The sequence below is a fragment of the Papio anubis genome, chromosome 12, assembly GCF_008728515.1.
Source record: "Papio anubis isolate 15944 chromosome 12, Panubis1.0, whole genome shotgun sequence".
Classification (NCBI taxonomy): domain Eukaryota; kingdom Metazoa; phylum Chordata; class Mammalia; order Primates; family Cercopithecidae; genus Papio; species Papio anubis.
This window is the reverse complement of record NC_044987.1, coordinates 27,628,625-27,647,903: the sequence shown is the minus strand read 5'-3', so window position 1 is coordinate 27,647,903 and position 19,279 is coordinate 27,628,625. Positions and strand designations below refer to the sequence as shown.

The following is a 19,279-nucleotide window of genomic DNA, read 5'->3' as shown; positions in this document are numbered from 1 at the left end:
CGTGCTTCTATATAACTTTTGTATTTTGAAAATTGAAATCGTACAGGTATTGCCTCCTCATAATGGACAATGTCCTAAGTTTGAAGTGTAATGCTGAAAACCCAGAACTGTATGTAATTATCTGGGATGGAAAAGAGTTACTTACTTCCCTTGTTCTGCTCATTGTAATTCTAATGGCATATGCACTTTGTATATGCCAGCAATTCTATTCAACTGGATCATTAGGCCCTTTTAACTTAGTGCTTGGCATATAGATGAGAGGAAATAGTGATGGGGAGGCTTTGTCCTAAGGAATTTATGTTACCTTTATCCTATTTGATCATGGTGATGATGACTACACTTTTCATTGAAGTCCCTTCCTGATTAGTGTAGCTCACTCCAGAGGAAACTGAGAACCTTGTGGGATCTGTGGTCTAGTCAGTGTTTTATTTGGGGGATTTGTTTGCAGATACTAATCATCATTTGGTTAGAACATCTCTATCCATGGGAATTAGAGAACCAAGACAATCTCATGGCTGATATTAAAATTATGATTTTGAATGATCCCAGCTCTGTTTTGAATAGAAAGACATAGCTTTAATTCTGAGATAGTTTCATTTTCCTGAGAATAAGATAAATAATCTCAAAATAAAAAATACAATTGTGGCAGAAATAGCTGTCCACCAAAATCCCTACTCTTCTTTCTGGTGACAGTGACCCCCTCCTTAACCAAACCTGAGTCAGGGTCCTCTCAGCCCCCTGTCTGATTAGGCCCCAACCTTGTCCTGCTTAGTCAGTTTCAGCATTCATCCTGCTGAGTCAGCTTAGAGAAATGGCTCAACGCTGGATATCTGATCACTGTCAATATTTGATCAAATTCCTCAACTTCCACTCTCAATATCTCCTCATGCTGACCTCTCATCAGCAAGAATCCTGTCAGATGTTTAGCCAGACTTTCCCTAGCTTTGATGTTTTCTTTTGGTAATTTTCCATCCCTCCATTGACCCCCACCCTGCTCCTTGGCTGTAAATCCCCACTGGTCCTTGTTGGAGTTAAAGTTGAGCCCAATCTCTCTCCCCTACTGCAAAACCCCATTGCGGTATCCCACAATACAATCTGCCTTATCTTTAACGAGTGTTTGAAAGCTATTTCTTTCACACAGGTATGCAACTGGAGTGCATGTTCCATCTTTTTGGCAGTTTGATCTGGTTGTGTGACTGATTCTAGAGGTAGGAATGTGAGTGAAAGTGATCTGTGCTATTACCACTACCACTGTCACCAGGCCTGGCCTATGAAATCTTTTTTTTTTTTTTGATATGGAGTCTCACTCTGTCACCCAGTCTGGAGTACAGTGATGCGATCTTGGCTTACTGCAAGCTCTGCCTCCCAGGTTCATGCCATTCCCCTGCCTTAGCCTCCTGAGTAGCTGGGACTACAGGTGCCCGCCACCAGGCCCGGCTACTTTTTTGTAATTTTAGTAGAGTCGGGGTTTCGCCGTGTTAACCAGGATGGTCTCGATCTCCTGACCTCGTGATCTGCCTGCCTCGGCCTCCCAAAGTGCTGGGATTACAGGTGTGAGCCACTGCGCCCGGCCCTGGCCTATGAAATCTTAACAGGTAGAGTCCCCATCAGCCTGGGCCTCTAAATAGCATGAAGCAGCTTTACTCCAATCTGGTACCCTTCTGGCCTGATATATTAGTGGGAAATACACATTTATTGTAAGAGGTCTTTATCTGCTTGGATTGTTTAACCTAGCCCAAGTAATATGCAGAATATGAAGCCTTGAAGATGAGTGCTCCTATAACAAAAGCCTAAATTCTGTGGCACTGGCTGAGAACCAAGGTGGCAGCTTCTGAGATCAAAAAGAGCTAGGTGGTAGCAAAACACTTAGTAAATATGCTGACCTTGAATAACTTGGAAGGCAGATTAAGTGCTCTCAGTGTCTACATTTATAGGAGAGTGGTAGAGGGGAACCAGAATATGAGCAAGTGTTGGCTTCTCCTTGTGTTACAAGGTTTAGGACAAACCTCGGTGGTTTGCAGGCAGAAACTAGAGAGTGCCAATGACTTCTGTCCTTCAAGAAAAGGAGACAAGGCTGATAAGGACTGAGCAACAGCAAGCAACTCATTAAGACTTCTCATTTTACCCAAGGGACTTGACTCTGTAGCAAAGATCAAAGAGTGCTACTTCCCCTCCCAAACCTTCCTTCCAGTTCTGTGTGACATCGAAGTAGCTGCCATTAAATTAAGGGACAAAGAAATAAGGCAGGAATAAAAACTTGATCTAGGAGATAACCATGGTTTGGATGTCTCACATGGGACACACTGGAAGCAAGCAGATCAGAAGCCTTTCAAGTTTTAAGGTGACTGTTTTGTCCAACAACAAAGACAGATGTGATCCTCTCCTGGATCATATTTCAAAATGATCCAGTGAATCAAATTTATTGCTTCATTACAAACATATACTAGCAGGGAGTGGGCTGTGAAAGCTATAAAGCTCCCAAGGAAGGCATATTTCCTAATATCCACTACAGATGCAGCCATGGTATGGAACAAGCAAGGAAGAACTTCCCAGCCAATGGAGACGAGCGCTACAGATGGAACTGGAGGCCATAGATAATGATTCCTCATAGAGACTCCAGCCAGGGCAGGGGCTTCTTAATACCTGTCTATCATGCCATGAACCAGAGAATTACAATGTGTTTTCCCTTTCCTCCTAAACATTTATTGAAATTATGCCTTTGTCTTTGTCTTTCACTCATCTATCTATATGACTATGTATACACACATATATTTATGTGGGAGTGGGGGTAGAGAGGGAGAAAGCAGACATTTGTGCTTGGGTTCCTAAGTGACCAGGTGATGATGGAGATGACTGCATATCACCCAGCACATCTGGGCTTGAGCCAGCTGTTGTAACTGAAAGATACTCTATATTGTCTTCTTTGCAGAGGAACCTGAAGGCATTCTACTTAGGAAAGTGTGCAAATCAGTACTTGGCATGCAGAAGGGCAATTGTGTCAAAACCTGCTAGTCCTTTGCCAAAACCATTTCTAGTTTTCCTGAGCACAATATCACTTAACTGCAGTCTGCCTTGTAGTTAAGTTCCGGAAAGTTCAAATTATTAACAAAAGGCCTCATCATGTGTTGTTATTCTGACTTGCCTATGCCACAGACAACTTCTTAGTCTCTCTCTCTGCTCAAATTTTCTTACCTCTAAAATGAAGAAAGCAGATCTTTATAGGATTATTAAGATGTAGTTGAGAAAATTGTTCATAAAAGCACTTCTACAGTGATTATCATTTAAGAACTATTCATTAGGTGTTTCTTCTTCTTTTACCTACTCAGTATCAATTCTCATATGGTCAGGGAAGTGGTTCTCAGGAGTAGCATGGCTTCTGAGCAGCAGATAACACGAAGGCAAGGGCAGAAGATGAGAACAGCCCTGTTTTGTGAACACAGGAATGAAGACTCCCTTAGGAACTTCTAGAAATAGATGGAAATTTGTATGGTTGAGACAAAATGGTTATAAAAGAGAGGGCCATTGAATAACAAAGATAACTTGATTCTGCATACATAAGGTGCTGGAGTATAGGAACATTGGAATAAAATTGTCCTCTTATAGGTATGTGCTGCAGCTCATCTGGTTGATGGTTATGCTCTTGAAAGTTACTCAGCAGGCATTCAACTGACATTTAATTATGATAGTAATATGAACCCTTGTCTCTGTCCTTTCAAGAAGGCAACTGGCTAGTCAGAAGACAGCTGAATTATGCCTTTTCTTTGTCATATATATTTGAGGTACATAGCACTACAGTAATTATAATCTGTGCTCGTTGATTTTGCAAGAGGACTAAAGAGAGATTGCATGTTAAAAAAAATCAAAATTAGCCTTGTCAAATATTGTGTCAGCAGCTGCATCTGTAACCATAAAGGTAATGCATTATGGACATCCCATTCACTCCTATATTCTTTCCCCCATTCTTTCATCTATTATTCATTCACATTCTTAGGCATTGTTATTCACCTTCTCTGTGTGGAAAAAAATGCTAAAAGAATGTTCAGACTCCATTTTGGTATTATTTATTGATTTAAATATTTTATAAGTGACAGTTTGGACACTTTTAAGGTAAATAAATGCATGACTTAACTAGACAATTTTGTAATGAATTATGTAAATATAACACACAACTATCATTTCCACTTTATTTTATAAGAATCCCAAATTTCCATCACTCATTTTTCATATACAAATTCACCTTGTTCTGCAGTCTGTAAATACAAAGACATTTTACATCATGAAACATGCTATTTACATTGTGGATGATTTAGAATAATAACAAAAGAATGAGTAAAAAGTGGTGTTACATGAAAAGCAAGATATTGTGGATATTTATAATTCTATATGAGTTATACTTTTACATGTATTCTTAAAATTCTAGTGAAATGAGGCATATTTTATCATTTCAATCAGAAAAAGTTTCTTTAAACCTGTACTACTAGATACAGAAAAATATTTTAAAATATAATATGAAATACCAAATGAAACTTTTTTAAAATGAATGGTACAGGTTTAAGAGATGCATTCATTTTTTTAAAAAACAAAAAATAGTTTGACATTTCAAAATATATGCAATTTAATCATGCCCTACATATATATTAGTATATTTACCTGGTATTAGTTGATGACATTATAATTTAAGTTTTTGATAACTCAAGTTTTAAAAGATATTATTCACAAAGTAAATCTAATAACAGAGGAGCAGATGTACGATATAATTTACATTGCAAGCCAAACCAAAAATTTAGACCCATGAAATTGCAGCAAACAAATTAGCTAAAATGTTAAAATAATTCAGGTTAAATGAAGACCACCCCATGCAGAGGATGCTAATGAAGGCCGAGCACATTATAACTGTGTGTTTTTATTAAGTGATTTTGGAAACCTATTTATTATTATGTAGTGCCTGAAGACTTGATGGAACTGCCTTGGCTGTTTATTTTGTGCATTGATATGAGTATTAATAGGATTAAGTTAGATATTTAAAGTACTGTTTGGGAAATGAGAGACCCTCTGGTTTTGTAAAATGGCTACACGCATTTGAAGAGTCAGAACTCAGGTAGGTTGATTTTGAAATGAAGAATGATATGTATTATTTCTGGAATGCACTTAATCAGTATTTTAAAAGCATAATGAGACAGTTTTGTCACTTGATTACTGAAGTTATAATGTAGCTACAGGCAGCTGTTATAAAACTTCTGACTTTTTCGAAGGCAAAATTCTCAGGAGGACTTTTTTTTTTTTTTTTTAATGAAGAAAAAGCTTTTCATCCAACTTGAAGAAAAATCAGAAAGTATTGTTCTCCATGGACCATTATTCTATTTGACTCTAACCTGAATTCCCTCATAGTCAAAACCTGCCATGATGATGTGAATCGATTTCCGCATAGTTGGAGTAATTTTTGCTCCAAATTCTTAAAGGAGACAATGAATTAGTAGCTTGTAAATTTTGCAGATCTGGGCCTTCGATAACTCAGTAGAAGGCAATAAAATAGAGGGAAAAATGGGACTGTGGATTACAGCTGTTCAAATTTCATCTTAATTTCTTCTGTTTTTCTCAACCATATTTCTTCTATTTTTGCAATCATTATTAAAATATTTCCCTAAAGAAATAAAAATGGTAAAGGTATTGAAAATCATATTTCTTTATCTGAACAAGTATTAAGATTGTCTATCATTTCAAGACAAAGGTTTTCTTAACATTGAAAATCACAGGAAGAAAGTAATCAGTATTTTCATAGGGACCGATTTATATGGTAACTGCCTGTTTTTTACAATTTCAAAATAAGTCAATATAGGATAAACAAAAGTTAACAGATAAATTCATCGCTTTTGAAGTTTTAATTTTTTTTCAAATATTTTATACCCCTTTCTTTGACTACCTCGTCTGTTAGAATTTAAGACCCCTGAGGTACATAACAAAGTCCAAATACGAAATGAGAACCAAAATTCAAGGGTATTTAACTCACTGAAGCATATCTTTCCACAGAGGAACAAATCATGTTTTTTTCCCTATATAATTTTCTATTAATTAACACAAACTTATGAAGATAATTTGTTAAGTGGTTTGAATATAATCTTAATACCTGAAAATAAAAAACCAGAAAGAATACAATTTTAAGTTTGGGAGATCATAGATTCTTTAAATCTTGTTCAAGATTTGTTCAAATTATTATAAAGCCAATGAGAAGTACCTACAATGGAAGAATACCCTTACTCTTAAAAAGATATTTGACTTATTTTCCCTTAGGAATCAAATACTCTGCGAGAAATGGTTTAATTTTCCCTGAAAAATAATGGCTTTGGATTGAGATTTGTAAATGTTTGATCTCTTGATCCAAGCTGTATTTTTCTTTTTTTGTATTTAATAAAATGGCAATTTGTAAATTCTGGTGAATACTCAAAATTGTAGCTAAAAACAGCTATCTGAATATAGGTTTAAAACCTCAAAGACACAGAGCTAAGAAATATGGAATACACTGTGTATTGCTTTTTCAATAGAGTAGACATAAAATTGATGACAAATGTTTCCAAACCCTCAATAAGAACTCAAAACATCATACTATGCCAAGCTGAATTACAGAGGGGTATCTAAGAAAGAAGACAGTGCATCAGTTATCTCTAGATGAAGAGCCAGGAAAATCAAGTTGCTTTTGATGTATACACCTTATTGGGAGTAGTTTTCAGAAAGCAATTTCCCTACAAATAGAAAAAGCATTTTTTTTCTATTTCAGTCTTTTAGCAGTGTGGTACTCACATAAAAAAAAAATGGCTACTTGAAAATAAGAGGTTTTTCTAACTGAAGACATTTGTAGGGGGTAAAAATAGGAGACTGGCCATACAGATTGACCCTGATACTTCTTGAAAAAGTGTTTAAATTCAATGAAAATGGACACACATAGATTTTTATAGACCCACATTTCTCTTGACTGACAGTCTCTGGAAGTCAAGGTCCCAATTCTCTCTGTCACTTCTATCCTCAACTGATCTATATCTACATGCTCATCTTTCCCCTTCCCTCACAAATCCACAAAGTGCTCAATCATGTGAAAGTGAAAAAGGGAGGCCTCAGCCCCAATAGCAAAGTACTATTGTCATTTATCTTCTAAGAGCTAGAAAGAAAGAAAGCAAAGAGGGGAGGGAAGGAAAGGAAGGAAGGGAAGGAAGGAAGGAAATACAATGGAAAAAAGAGGTGCTAAGCATGCTAACAAGTTTTAAAGCCTAATTTATTTACTGCACATAAAACCTATATATACAACCCATTCATTTTACATTCATCAAGAATTTTATTCAGGAACACCAAACTCAATTGATTCAAGTTATAGCCACACTTGATATTTGGACTCTTGCATGGTTTCTCATTAGCACAAAGACTATACTAATGTTTAATTAGATAATGCAGCAAATATTGATTGAAGACATAATACCAAATTTTCCCAGCAGATAATAAATTCTGCAATGGGGAGACATCTATGATGTGACAAGTTTTTTGTCCCTTTAAATATTCACTCTAATTAGCATATTTATTGTTTGTTTTATCAAAGTTTTGACATGCTGAATTTCATGGCATTCTGTCATTTTTATGACATTCTATTAAATATAAATACTTTGCTTAAAAATCTATTATTTATCCTTATCTATTTTCAGCTTTCTTATAGGTTAACAGGATTAGACTACAGACCTAATTTTGATGTAAGCGAAGTTTGATTTTTCTGTCTCTTTCCATCTTCTCTACTGGTATCCATTCCTTTCTCTAAGTTGCATTCCAGCTGAATCCAGCTAAATATTTCATACATGCTCATAAAATGGGACTCCTCCTATAGCCAGGTAATCATTTACATTTTAGTAGGATAATTTTTTTTAAACAGAATAAAAGTGTTTTTAATGATCAAAAGAAAAAGCAACGAGCACCTATTATTTCGGGTTATTGGGTCATATAACAAATAAATGAATTTTATGAGTGCCTGGTGACACACTTGAAACAAATTTTAAAAGAGGAATAGTAATTTGGGCTGCCATCCATTACTAATAATTTTTATACAAAAAAAGGATTTTTCCTAAAAATCCCCCTGAATTACTTTAGATAATTATACACTCCTCTAGTTATCTAGACCTTCTTGGCTAGAGTTTGATCTACCATCGGAAATAATTTCTTCTTTTTGAGAATACTTTGTAGTCAAAGAATACAAAAGCAATTTATTTGAGAGTCCAAGCCAAGGTTAAGTTTTGGTTTCAGTGTGGTAATTTTTACCAATAAAATTCAGAAGGAGGGTTTCACGTTACTGATAAATCAACTAGGTGTTTTAATATTTTGCTTCATTTTATGGAAATTTTAACTTAAAAGGCTAAAAAAGGAGACAGCCTTTCAAGTGGTTAGAAACATACATATTGATCCAGATCACCCAAACCTCAGAAGAAAGTCATATTCATTTGCTAGCCTTTAAAGAGTCACATTGACCATGAAGAAATACTTCTTGGGAGGCAATAAAAGTAGAATTGCTGTAGAAACTGAGGTTTCATTGGGTATGGAAATGCATAGTTTCTTATTAGTCAGAGGTGATGTAGCAATATTCATATTTATTGTTCAAATGATTTGAACATAAATTGGTTTGAATTAGATTTTATTCCGAGTTTACAATGCATTGTTCTATATTCTAATGTGAACAAGCTGAAAATACAGTATTATTTGACTGTTATCCTCAGTGCTTATATTATTTTAAAAAGTGTAATAGTTTAAGTAAAATAATATTGCCAAATTTGCAAACCCTGGCCTGGCTCAATGCCATGATTTGTAAGTCTGTCATATTTAGGACATTTTTTTTTTTTCTGCAACAAGTGGAAAATATAAAGTAAAAATCACTTAAATGTAATTCACAATTAGATGTTATCATCAGAGGATAAAACTCTAAGGAACCTAGAAACAAAATTAACTGTATTTCTCATTGCTGAAGAACATGATACATTCAGAAAACTTTCAAAAGTCTCTCACATTCTAAGTTTTGGATATGAGCAAGTTGACTCAGGACGATAAATCTTTGTCTTAAATTTTTTTTCTAACTGATAATTTTGATTGAAAATTGCTCAGGTTCGTTCCCTCATTTTAAAGTTTCTGTTCTAAACAAACTCTGCATGAATTAACCAGTTACATGTAAGTGAAAAATCTTTGATGATTAAGGTACTACCCAACCACTTTTAAGTTTAGAAAACTAGAGTCTTCATGTCTCACAGAAAACCATTAAGTGCTATGGGGTGATTCTCTCTCCAGCTCAAATACTCTGGCACATTCTCTAAGGGATGGATGGACATCTTTCTGCTCTAAAGTTCCACACTTGTCTCGCTAGCAGCCAAACCCAATTTGAGAAAAGTGTGAAGAAGAATATGACATAGAGTACAGCTCCCAAAAGAAGTTTACAAATTTCAGAACACAAAATAAATATTTCCTATTTGTGATTAAATTTTCCAACTATAAAGTAATATATAATTTCTTTAATGTCAGAACAACAATTTTTTTTCAAATGATGCATGAGACAAAAGTGTATTCTTCTCACTGAATGCTAGCTCAGCCAGGCATGTTATAAAAGGAAAAAATATAGTTTGTTTTAATATCACTTGCATACTGTTAGTCTGTTTTTCTGTGCTAATTTTAGTAGGGTTTTCTGTGGCATATGGCAGAGCTGGTATTTGGCCTTCTTTGTTCCTTCAACCTAGATGTTCTGACACTTTCATTTACCTTCATCATTGTAAGCAACACTAGTTCTATCTGCCACCTTCAGAAAGTATCTATTTGTAGCTCTGTAAACTTCTATCCCAGCTTCACTGAGATGTGCAGCTGCCTAGAGGTTGGCACTACCTCCTAGGAAAGCTAAAAATGGCTTGTGAAGGGTTTCTCTTTTTTTGTCTTTCTCTTTTCTTTTTAAAAATGAGTGACCGGTAGTCAAATAAATAATTTGGCTTTCATTAAACCAGAAGTGTTTGTTACAGAAATTGCCTCTCCTTTAAGAGTCTCTACATCTTCCTGAAGAAAAAATTAACTCTTTGCTTCATCTCATCTAAAGCTCCTGCCCACCTGACTCACTCCATTTGTCCCTTTGTCCTGAGTCTGATGTGTAAATGTCAGGCAGCAAAATGCAAAGAATTGTCTTCAGAAAGTGAGGTGGTGTGAAGAAACAATTTTGCACATTCCTGATTTTATTCCAGTTATTACTTTCCTGTTAGAGATAGGTTTAATGACATTTAATAGACCACAGTAAAAATATATTAAGTAGAATTCCTTCTTTATCTGCAAATGGCAGAAAGTCCACAAAGGAAGACTGAATATAAAGTGATTTCTTCATTTTAAAAATACGTATCGAAAGAATCAAAAAGAAACTAATACTCAGACCTGCCATTTGGTTTTTCTTTTCTGCTTTTAAATAATAAGCAACAGTACTTAAGTCTAATATAAAGAATAATCTGATCAGCAACTAGATGAATTAACTGGAAGGATAAATTCAGTGTAATTTAATAGATTCAAATTAAATATATTCCATTATTTATTTAACCCAAAACCATTCTTACTAAGGATTTAAGGATCCAGTGATATACAAGAGGATAATTGTCAAAGCCTCAGTGAATCAACAATCCTGCTTGATTTTGACAGGGAAATTTTCCAAACTGTGGGCAGGCGGATGCTAAATTAAGTTTTGCTATGAGTAATAGAAAGTTAAAGACAAAATACTACCAAACACACCCACCATTCAAATGTGTTCATATTCACGTTTAGAGGATTGTTTACCTCACTAGGCAGTTATAGGAGCTGTCATCTTATTTAGATGCTTAGGAATGAATCCTAAGCTTATATGCTAAATAATAATCTGATGTTTAGCTATTGCTCAGTGTAAACATAAATTTACCAGTTGATTTTAGCTGTGATCCTTATATATTATTCTAAATGATGGAAAAGTAAATGTAACTACTAAAGAACTGATTATCATTGAGTATGCCACATTCTATTAAAATTGTATTTTAAGAAGACTAAAAACATGATTTTTTTCATTTCAAAACCTGAAAGCTTTAGTGTTTTTTCAATATTATTGAATAATCATTTTCAGACATTTATTTATTGTAGTACAGGTGACTTTCAGTCAATCATATTCTGAAGTCAAAATACTATCATACTTACCAAACACTTGTGTAGCTATCATTGAAAACAGTAATAATGAGCTCTTTTATCTTTATTCTTTCATCTTCCAAGACCGTATCAAACCAACATTTGAATTAATCTGCCCTGAGACCAATCTATATTTCTGCAAAGCCTACTTTCTCAATCACCTCTTCCAACCTTCCAACCTATGCTCTACTTCCACTCATTTATCCATCCTTAACTTCTTTTTTACTATTATATACTACAAAGATCCAAAAATTGGGCAACATTATAAATAATACACAAATCTCTTTGACAGGAATAGAAATCATATTTTGATAGCCATTTTAAAAATTATGCACCAGAAATAATCTGATGTATATTAATCACTTTGCAGCATGTTTGCAAATGAATAACTTCTGAGATAGATTAAGCATATCATTTGCTCAGATATTTTTAATCTGAGTCATTACGTGCTGTTCATTTTGCTACAGAATAATGAATATCTTTAAAAAGTCCACACCAGCTGTATTATTGCTTGTATAAAACATGTTTCTGTTTTCACAAAGGCTCTATGAAATGCAAAGAAGTGCAAGCTTCATATGGCATCATCACCATGGCTTAAATTATTGCTTGAAAGGTTGTTATAAGGTATTGCTTGGAAATAAATCCCTTTTCAGATAATATACAATTCAATATGAAAAGTACATAGTGAGACTAAGTATTAAGTTGGTGTCTTTCCATAACATAAAAATCAAAGCATTCAGAAGTAAGGCTGTCACTTTGATATTTGCTTCTGTGTCCCAAAGGTCATAGTTTTTACCTCGGTGGTGAGGATTAGCAAATGTTGCAATATACCGCACAGCTCTGGCAGTAACTAAGAAAATAGTACTGCATCTAGTATGCCTAATAGCCCTATAGTGAGCAATATTCATCCCTCATGCTTATCAGTGTTGACATCTGTCTCTAAGTTTGAAGATTTATGCTCAGAAAGAAGACCACAATTTGGAAATCAAATCCAAAACTAAAATTTGTGAAAGAAATAATGGTATGAGGCCTAGAGTATTTAACTTTTCAAAATAACTACAAATGAAATAACATTACTATCCCCGTCAGCTTGTATTTACTCCTAGTAATTGAGATTATTTGAATACTTTTCAATGATTCCCAAGTCTGGCTGTATATTAGCATTACTGATTTTCTAAACACAGATTCCTAGGCCCTCCCCGAGACCTACTGAATTCAAATCTCTGAAGGTAAAGACTAGTCTTCTGTATTCCTAAAACTCCCTACGGAATTCTTATGAAGCCAGCCAGATACTTCCAAGCAGATCAGTTAAACCACTGAACTAGGTCATTCGTTTTTTTGTTTTTTGTTTTTTGTTTTTTGTTTTGAGACGGAGTCTCTCTCTGTTGCCCAGGCTGGAGTGCAGTGGCGCGATCTCAGCTCACTGTAACCTCTGCCTCCTGGGTTCATGCCATTCTCCTGCCTTAGCTTCCCGAGTAGCTGGGACTACAGGCGCCCGCCACCACGCCTGGCTAATTTTTTGTATTTTTTAACAGAGACAGGGTTTCACCATGTTAGCCAGGATGGTCTCGATCTTCTCACCTTGTGATCCGCCCGCCTCAGCCTCCCAAAGTGCTGGGATTACAGGCGTGAGCCACCGTGCCTGGCTGGTCATTTCTTAATAAGGATTGAATGGCAATGAAGTGCTTAACTGAAACCATGATCTGGTTATAACATATTAGAAATAAAGACACAAACTTTACTTCTCTGCATTCCCAAGTCCTTCCAAAGAAACTTATTTCTTTCAATCATGAAACATCTACATTCAATAAACACACATATACATATACACAAACTAAAAATAGTAATCACTTTATAAAACTGTTTTAGAATATGAGATTAGCTGTGATACTTCCTGTGTTATAAATGTATCAATGACTTTTTTTAATTAAAGAAGGAATAAAGGAAGGAAGAAAACAAAGGATGGAAGAACAGTAATATGTAGGTTTCAATTGTTTGGATCAAGTGTGAGGAAGGAATTTTGCACACTATCTCAATATAGCCTGACAAGATTATGTTAATCTGTACATAATATCAGTGTCTGCTCTTCATTCACCACCACGAGGATCTTGAAATTGAGTCCATAGCTGGGGTCAACTTACCCATTTAACGATACATTTTGTTCAATCACGTGAACACAATTTATGTGTATGTTAAACCAGCTGGTTGTGGTTTAGGAATATTCATATCAAGAGCTGCCCATAAATTGTTTAGAAATACGTTAGATCTTAATAATTCAGTCTCTTATGCATCATGATTTTTGGGCTAGATCTATTAGGCTATGCTTATAGAAGCCTCTGAAATGACATAATTTTTGTAGTTGAAGGTCTATAATCTAACAGTAGAAACAACTAAGCTACGATATAGGGCTTGGTTCTTGGACTTGAGTTTCTAGATATTGTCGGCTGAAAGGCATCTGGTACTACCCAAAGCCTATTCAGAGTCATTTATAATTAATTTCAAAGGAACATTCAGTGAAGTTGCATGAAGTGCTTGGAGTCAGACTGGGTTTTGAAGAAAGAGCAGAGGGAGAAGCTGCAGACATAATTAATGCCCCGGCACATCCAGTTCATTACTACACTTCAGAAGTACATTGTTACTCAGGCCTGACTGTGTGTGGTCCTTCCTATCTGCCTGAATGAGGCACCAGCAACCCTTTCTGTAGCCATTCTGGGTTCAGAAGTGAAGAGAGAATGCTGTTTGCTGTGGCCAGACTTGAGGGGGTGAGATGGTTTCTAGGGACAGAATGGAGTAAGAAAGGGTCTAGAATGGGCTGAGTCATTCTCAAAATGACAAGACAGAAACCTGTGTGTAAAAGTTTTACTTTTTGCCTAAACCATCCACAACACTTGCCCTCAGAACGTCTGGAACCCAAGAAGGCTTCCACAAATATATTTAATTATGGTCATAATTTTGAGCTCCTACTTGATGCCTTACGACTTTAGATACACACACCGTTTTGTTCAGCAGCAATATGATTCTGTACAAAACACAATGCCTGGTGGGGTTTTCAGAATTCTCCATGGCTTTGCCTTTTGTTATCTATCAATTTAATTTCGCTTTATATTGCTAGAACTCTTTGGAGGCATTTGCAAAGTTAAAAGTCTTGCTCCCTTTGTGAATGAGATTTTGTTTAAGTTGTTATTCTCTTTTGCTTTGCTTTTCCTGGAGAGACATGCACATTCACACTAAACTACTGTGTCCTGACACCATTGTCACTGGACAAGAGGAAGGAGTGCAAGACTGTGAGAAATAACATTTGAAGTGCTGAACCTACGGACCCACCCTCAAATCTCAGGCATCAATGTCTGTCTCAGAGCCCCAGATCAAAGCTCACTTGATTCCACATAATCAGATATTAAAAGGAAAATCCAAGATTACTTAAAATATAGAGCAAGAGATGAATAAAGGCAGATTGTAGGCAGTTGGGTCCCATGTTACCTGGAAGCTATGTCTTCTTCCCCTTCTCTATATTATATATATAGATAGAGATCCAACTACTATGTTTCTGAGGCATATTATTATTTTTTATTATGGTCAATGATACCTAATTATTAAGGTCCACAAAGAAGATACAGGGTAGTACATTCTGAGTACATATTGGGGGATTCTGATTTTGTTAGATAACTGATTTATTTGCAAATGATGACATTCTCTCCATCAACATAATCCTGATACCAATGTGATTGATGCTTTGGTGCTAATGGCCAGTTATAAGTTGCCTTCTTCCAAATAGCAGCTTAAAAGAACATTAAAATGCAAGAGCTATAGGTGCCAAATTATATTTTAAAGTATCCCTTGTAGAGTGGGTTAAAACCATTTCCCCAATTTAATATCATTTGGTTTCTAAGGAAATATCACATAAATTTCTTTTATCTGCCATACTAAAATGCATGCTGTTGGTAATAGTTTGTAAGTAAGTGAGAATATAGATAAGTCATATGAAATAACAAATGCTACCACATTGTTACAATCACAGTTCCTAAGAGAAGAGATGTAGATGGCATTGTGTAGGACAAATAAAAATATAATTCTTTCTCCATCTTCTAACTTCTGTGATTGAAGTTTGAATGAACAGACATTTTATATAGTACTTCACAAACATATAGTAGAAACATTGTAACTACAATAATCAACTATAATAGATTAGCAAAATGATAACAGATTGGACCATTATCTCAGACTATAGCTTTGAATATACACTTAGATTATAACGTATGAAAAATGTAGTTGACATCCTGTCGGTGACAGATAAGAAATCTCTGGCATGTTCTTCATCGTGACATTTATGGCAATGTAAATGGATACTACTTCTCTAAGTAAAATCATATAAACTAATACAGAATTTGTGATTCTTCTGACAAATTGAGATATATAAATACAATACTTCTCTCCAGGCCTATCACTAGTAATGAGGTGGATTTCCAATGATGCTTTTCAAATATGCTTCCCATAGATATTCTTAAGTATGGAGAGAATAAATATGTGTTTGTAGTTGCTTAGACAAATCTTTACAAAAAGTGAGAGAAATAGATTGGATATTCCTGGAAGTCCCTTTCAGCCTTACGGTTACAGAACTCATTGTTCATCACCAACATGTTTATTGATTTAATATACCATAATAAGTTCTAAGTCACTGAAGACATAATAAACGACATCAGTGAGCTTGTTCTCTCCCCATGCTCCAGTGCTACAAGGAGCCCATCAACATTGCTAAGGCATTTTCTAATATAAGCATGAGGACTGAGGGGCTCCCAGCCTGCTCTGCTCGTACTGACTGTAAACCTCCTCATTGTCCAGAGACACAGGCCCACAGAAGACGGGGTCAGGCAAAGGGTTAGAGTTCAAGGTCTACTTCCTGTCGTCTCCATATAAAGAGTGTTGTACTTGTGCCCACCCCCAGGGCAAGAAAATAACTCAAATTATAAAAGGGATCATGATTATAACAAATATTTGCATATCTACAAATGCCTTCTAGCCACACAAATAGAAAATTTAAAAACATTAAATAAGCCTCATAGACTACATTGGAAATTAGTAAATATGTTCTTTAACTGAGTTATGTCATAACCAAACCATAATGCAGCCAAAATCCCTGAACAGAAAAGAATATTGCATTCAGTTAGACATAAGTTATCAATGAGTAGGAAAATGACCTCTCCAAGGTTTCAAGGAAACAAATGCTTCCAGTTTATTAACCTCAATAGAAACTTAGATTTTATATTTGATCCCAAACAGGAAAACTCTGGACACATGATGCTCCTAATTTTAGTGTGAGCCAGTAATATTTTCATGCAGTATTGATTAATGAGAACAGGTCTTCATTTGAGCAGGACATGCGATGGAATCCTATCTGTAACTATAATGATTACTAGTTCTGAAGATTATAGCTACTTCAGTATTCATGAAAGTGATTCACTGAATTTAAAAGCCGTATCAATCAAACTGCAGAACATTTTTTTAAAACCTCAAAGCCATACAATACAGAGGTTTCCTTGCTTTGTGTTGTACAAGAAGAAACAACGTTCTTGGCAAAATGTCCTGACACTTCTTTGTCACTAATGCCAGTAGCCAGGAATTTGCTCTCAAGAATAGCATTCGGCTCTTAGGAGGCATCAACTGGGGAAAAGGAAGGGGGTAACTAACATGTCATTTAGTTGAATGCTGTTTATTAGAATATAGTTTAGTGTTGCAAAAGCTACCTATATAAGTGCTAAGTTGAAAAGGGTCCAGTGTAGCAAAGCATCTCATTTTAACTGATATTTGTTAGAAGGTGGCAAAAAGACCTTTCTTCAATCTTGGTTACAGATATATCTGGTATTTGGAAATTCCATTTCCTCTGGATTCCATGCTACATTAATTAAATCTAAGATATATTTACTAAGCAGACATAGAATGCTTTCTTGGTATCTGAAATCCTTGGTTATATGTATTCTCAGTCCAAGCACTGATTTCTCTAAATAAGGGAAACTATGTTAGATTAATAGGTTAGTATTATATAATATACTAACAATACAGAAGCAGATTCTGAAAATCTAATAATGTTGTGTGAAATGTAGTTATCTAGAAGAGATATGTATAAAAATAGGTAATATCCCTAAAATATTTTGCCGAGTTACAATTCTTCCAGTTGGGAAGTTTACCACACTGCCATGATACATGTATGAAATGTCTGTTCAGAAAAAGAAACTTAGAAAATATTCCTCACCCACCAACTCACTAAATGTAGGAATATATAATCAAAACTGGCTCTCAAAAGTGGTACAAATATATAGGGAAAGATACTTGTATGTGTGATAAACAAGAAAACATGGAACCTATTTACTGGTTAGTTCTGAAAGGGGACCCACACTTGTAATTAAAATATATGTATATATATATGACCAAAAACACTCATATGAATGGACACATCTTATTTCCTTCATCCTCCGGCTTTGTACTGACAGCGGTCACCTCCACCTTTTAGTAGGATTATTGCCTGACATAATACAGAAATTTTGCTGCTTGTTCTCAACAAAGCAATGAAAGAGACACAATCTCTTTCCACCCCCGCTGTGGTGACCCATGTTCTGGGCTTGTGCTTTTTGGAGGAGTCTTTGTTCTGTAGCAGGTCTCAGAGGCTTGTCTCCCGGAGGAACATGGTGCCGATGTTGTAGGAAACCTTTTTTATTCTCGACGAAGAAAGAGAAGGCTTTGGTGGCTTTGGACCAGTCCTTACCTCCAGGAAATAGCAGATCCCAGGAATTTCCTTTGGAAAGTTGTCTGGAAGCTCTTCACGAGACCGCGGAATGAATGTGAAACTTTCTTCCCGTTTTAATAATCTAAGAAAAAAATACAGAGCACATGAATCAAGTAGGCCAGGGAAATGTAAATACGTGGACAGAAATTTTAAAGGCTCAGGAAGCCTGTCTCTGACTGCTCATGGTGACACCTCTATTTCTTTGTACAGATGTGGCCTTCATCAGATTCCAAATGCTAGGAAATGTTATAATCCAGAAAAGATCCCTTCATGTAATCAAAAAAACAAAACAAAACAAAACAAAACTCAAAGCTAAGTGTGGTACTACCTGAAAATATTTGTTCAAGATTGATTTCTTTCTAAACAGCATTTCTTGAAAATATTTGTTCAAATGTTATTGTTTTCCCTAAACAAAGGTCCGAGGAAACTGCATAATACAGGTTTTATTTCAAGCATACAGGATTTACATTCTCTGTTTTTAAAACCTGCCCAAATTCTAGTGCACTCCTTTTATGTTTGGTAAACCATGTGCTTTAAATGTGTGTCCTGTATGTAAAAAACATTAATCAAGTATTTACCTTTGTAGAACAACATTTCATGACTCCCAATGTCTTTGATACCTGCTTGCTGATTTCTAGCCAAGCATGCTATCCAAACTCGATAGCATTATTGGTTAAACAGCTTGATTCTTCTCTTCCAGTCACACATAAAGACTCTTCTTCAAAACACTAACACTGGAATAAATTTATTCGTTAAACTTGTCCAGTTTCATGTAATGTTCAGTTTCATACTTGTATCTGAAAGTGTGGCCCAACAATTCAATTTAACTCAACAGCTCTTTATAGACTATTTCTTATTGCCCAAGAAAAACCTCCTAGACACTTCTGTGAATATAAGGAGTAGAACACATCTAAAAAGCTCACAGTTTTGTCAACAGATACAGAAACAGAATAAAAGAGTTTTTAAAAACCCTCAACAAATGAACAAAACACAGAGTAATATAAAAGTACAGAACAGAATAGGCTAGATGCCATCCGAAAAGTAGACACGAAAAATTGCAGAAGTCTAGAGGAAAAAAGTATTTGCAGTGGGAGGACCATAGAGCCTTCATGGACTAGATGTTATTTAAAGGCATGTACAGAATGATGTAACCAAAGGGTTAGAAACAAGAAAAATGTAAAGTTTCTAACCCTATGATGACATTCCCCAGTGAGGTCAGAATGAGGGTTAAGACTGGGACAGTAGGTTAGGAAAAAGTTTTAAAGCCCTAAACTCAGAGTTTGGACTTTATTTGGAAAGCACCTCGGATCCAAA

General features: G+C 35.4%; 1 protein-coding gene across 1 annotated transcript in view; it reads right to left on the bottom strand.

Moving 5' to 3' along the window:
• Positions 1-12,775: 12,775 nt before the first annotated feature.
• GUCY1A2 (guanylate cyclase 1 soluble subunit alpha 2) overlaps positions 12,776-19,279 on the bottom strand; it is a 320,948-nt gene continuing 314,444 nt past the window's right edge. The window contains exon 8 of the mRNA XM_021926496.2: positions 12,776-18,047. Coding sequence (XP_021782188.1) covers positions 17,840-18,047 — 208 coding nt within the window. The 3' untranslated portion in view covers positions 12,776-17,839. The remainder of the gene's footprint in view (positions 18,048-19,279) is intronic.